The 3,481-nt window shown below is 39.6% G+C and overlaps 1 protein-coding gene across 4 annotated transcripts in view; it reads right to left on the bottom strand.

The window, feature by feature from the left end:
- Xrn1 (5'-3' exoribonuclease 1) overlaps window positions 1–3,481 on the bottom strand; it is a 138,261-nt gene that overhangs the window by 61,751 nt on the left and 73,029 nt on the right. For all 4 annotated transcript variants that reach the window (XM_004629218.2, XM_023712967.1, XM_023712968.1 and 1 more), the window contains one exon: window positions 2,845–2,943. In XM_004629218.2, coding sequence (XP_004629275.1) covers window positions 2,845–2,943 — 99 coding nt within the window. The remainder of the gene's footprint in view (window positions 1–2,844; window positions 2,944–3,481) is intronic.

The following is a 3,481-nucleotide window of genomic DNA, read 5'->3' as shown; positions in this document are numbered from 1 at the left end:
ATCTCACCAGCCCCGATACTGTATTTTTTATTTTATTTTGTGCTTTTGACCCAGGATCTCGCTATGCAGTTCACCCTGGCCTTGAGCTCATGATGGAGCCCATGCTGGTCTCGAACTCACAATGATCCTCCTGCCTCAGCCCCCCAAGTGCTGGAATTCAAGCATGCGCCACCATGCCTGGCTCTATTCAGCAATAATACAATGCAAATCAAGTATGTTTACCAGAATAATTCAAAAGAATTAAGAATTAAGGTAGTATTTCTGAATTACAAGTAGTAATTTCCTTCCTTCCTTTCTTCCTTATTCTCCCTATTTTCTTCTTCCTTCTTTCCCCGCCTCCCCCTCTCTTCTCTTCCTTTTACTTTTTTGGAATTGGGGATTGAACATAGGGCCTTGAGCATGTCAGGCAAGGGCTTCACTACCAACCTAGTGCTACTTTTTTTTCTTTTTGACATACAATTTCACTATGCACTTCAGGCTGACCTTGAACTCATAGCACTCCTGCCTTAGGCCCTTACTACTGGGATTACAGGGGTGTGTGTGATCAGCCCCGCTACTTTTCTAATAATCATTTGGAAATGTCTAAATACACATTCAGTTACAATGGCATGGGCTACGTGTACTTAGTGCCCAAGGGCCAATGATGCCATTGTGTTCCCATATACAGATGAGTCCTATATACAGCAATAACTGATGCTCTTGATACCAATAGTACTATGTTTAGCTATGCTACAATTAGAAATTAAATAATCATAAATAATCTACAAAATATAATTTATATAGCTGGGAATATTAGAGTAGAGAACAAGTAAGTTAATTAAAAGTTAAAGATACTTCAATCACCTAGATTTTCCAACTACTACTGACTCCCAAGACAAGAATCCAGCTTCTTTATCTAATAGGTTTGTGTCTTTTTTTTTTTTTAGGGAAGGGTCTCACTACTAGATCCTACTCGTAGTGATCCACCTGTTTAGAGCCTCCTAAGAGCTGGGATTATAGGCACACACCACAATGCCCAGTTTCAATTGCCGTCTCAGCGTGCCCTGGGGGCGGGGCTGGCACAGCAGGCCCGGGGTTTGAACCCCAGCCCCTGCACCTGCTTGCAGGCGCTTTAATCCGCTAAGCTATTTGGCCAGCCCTGTCTGTTTTTTTAAAATTAATTAATTAGTTTTTTTGATATAGGGTCAGTCTTGTTCTATAGTCCAGGCTTCTTGAACTTGCTTATGTAGCACAGGGGGGTGATTTTCCTGCCTCAGCCCCCTGAGTGCTGGGATTACAGGCATGTGCCACCACACCTGGCACTTGATGATTTCTTTCTTTCTTTCTTTTTTTTTTTAAAAGACAAGGTTTTTTTTTAATTTGTTTATTTATTTATTGTGTGTGTGTGGCCAGCTCAGCCCACGAGGGGGCGGTGCTGGCTGGCATGTGGTGCTGGGGGATTGAACCGCGGTCCCTGTGCTTTGCTTAGCTTAGCTTGTTCTAAGTAGGTGCTTTAGACCACTGAGCCATCTCACCAGCCCCAAAAAAGCGTACCAGCGGTTTCACAACAGCTCCCCAGCCCCTAATTTTTTTTTTTTTTGCGGAACCGCGGATTGAACTCAGGCGCAAGTATTCGCCGAGAAAGCGCTTATTCCACTGAGCCATCTTCCCCGCCCATGATTTCTTGACTATGCTGTCTAACTTCTTTTTCCAATAGAGACATTATAGTAAGATTTTATGTACATCTCTGTCTTCCATACATAATGTTTCTGCAGATGTGTGCTAAAGCTTAATGTCTTAAATTTCTTTTATATCTAAAGAATAACTTTAGACATAAACATATAGATTTTATGAACTTTAGGTTTTAGCACTAGGGGAAAAAAAGGCAAAAGTAGTAATATCTGGCTGGCTGTGACCTATCCATCTTCAGTCAAGTATGCAGTCAGCAGAGAGAACAAATGACAGGTAACGACCCCATTTTAACAGAGGAAGGGAGGCCAATGAACATCTTTAGAGAAAAAGTCCTGAAAGAGGACCTTGTCAGCTTACATGCAGTTTGGAAGGATTCTCTAGGACTGAGACTGTCCATTAGAGCAGGATAAACCACCTTAGCAGAAAAGCCATTTGCCACTTTTAACCAAAAATGCAGGCTTTGAATTATAAACAATTGAAATCTATTCTCAGAAGGTATTTTAATCAATGTGCCTTTTATAAATTTGACCAAAATAATTCAAAGTAAACCTCATGAATAATGTGTTCATTTTAAATTTTTAAAAATTTATTTATTTATGTATTTATTTATTTGGCACAGGGTTTTGCTACACAGTTCAGACTCATAGTGATCCTCCTGTCTCGGTCTCCCTAGCACTGGCATTACAGGCATGCACCACACCTGGCTTCAGGGCCAGCATGGCCTGTGGTACTGGGGGTTGAACTCAGGTCTTGTGCTTCTAAGGCAGGTATTTAGACTGCTAAGCCATCTCCCCAGCCCCATTTAAAAATTTTTAATGAATTAAAAACAAAAACAAAAATGAAGCCGGGGAGATGGCTCAGTGGAATAAGCGCTTCCCTGGCAAGCACAAGGGCCTGAGTTCAATCCCCAGCACTGAGGACCAAACCCAGAATTGTTTCACCACTGAGCTATATTTCAGCCCTTTTTATTTTGAGATAGAATATCACTAAGTTGCCCAGGCTGGCTTTGAACTTGCAATCTTCCTGCCTCAACTGAGATTACAGGAGGCGTGAGCCATTATGTGAGGGCCTATGCTTCTTCTTGAAATAAATTTAAAGGAGTAGCAAAATATCCTTCTAATATTTTAAAAGTTTATTGTTTTTAAATGAAATAATATGAACTACTGTACTCACATGCTGGTTCTGTATTAAAGCATCAAGATTGGGTTCACATGGAATGCTGAAAACCACACGAATTCTGCCTTCTGTGATCACATCACCTGAAACCTGAACCTTGGAGGTTAAAAAAAAATTCAGTTATCTTTTAGTCTCTTTCATTAAATTTTAAAAATTTTTTAATTTTTAATTTTTGGTAGAACTAGGGATTGAACCCAAGCACTGTGCTTGCCTATTCTAATTGGGAAGTGTTTATTTTAATGAGCCATCTCCCCGGCCCTATAAACGTAAATTCCTATGACTATAAGATTTTGATGCACAACCTGCCTTGTTCCTCCCCCCAGCCTTGTTTACAGAAAGAACGAGCTTTTTTTTTTGTTCCGGGGATTGAACTCAGGACCCTGCACTTGCCAGGCAAGCACTTATTCTACTGAGCTATCTCCCCGGCTCTTATTTTTCTATTTATTTGAATGGGTATTATTTTTAAGATACAATCTCACAATAAAAGTGGATAGTGGAAATTTTCTTGGAATTTGTAAGTAGATTTGATAATAATGTAAATTGAGCCATTTAATCCTATTTTAATATTTATTAATCATTCTTAATTATTTGCAAAAACTTTCAAAGAACCAAAAAAATTGCAAAAATAAAAACA

Source organism: Octodon degus, unplaced genomic scaffold (assembly GCF_000260255.1).
Source record: "Octodon degus isolate 3935 unplaced genomic scaffold, OctDeg1.0 scaffold00028, whole genome shotgun sequence".
Classification (NCBI taxonomy): domain Eukaryota; kingdom Metazoa; phylum Chordata; class Mammalia; order Rodentia; family Octodontidae; genus Octodon; species Octodon degus.
The sequence above is the reverse complement of the archived record's forward strand: the minus strand, read 5'-3'. Positions and strand labels throughout refer to the sequence as shown.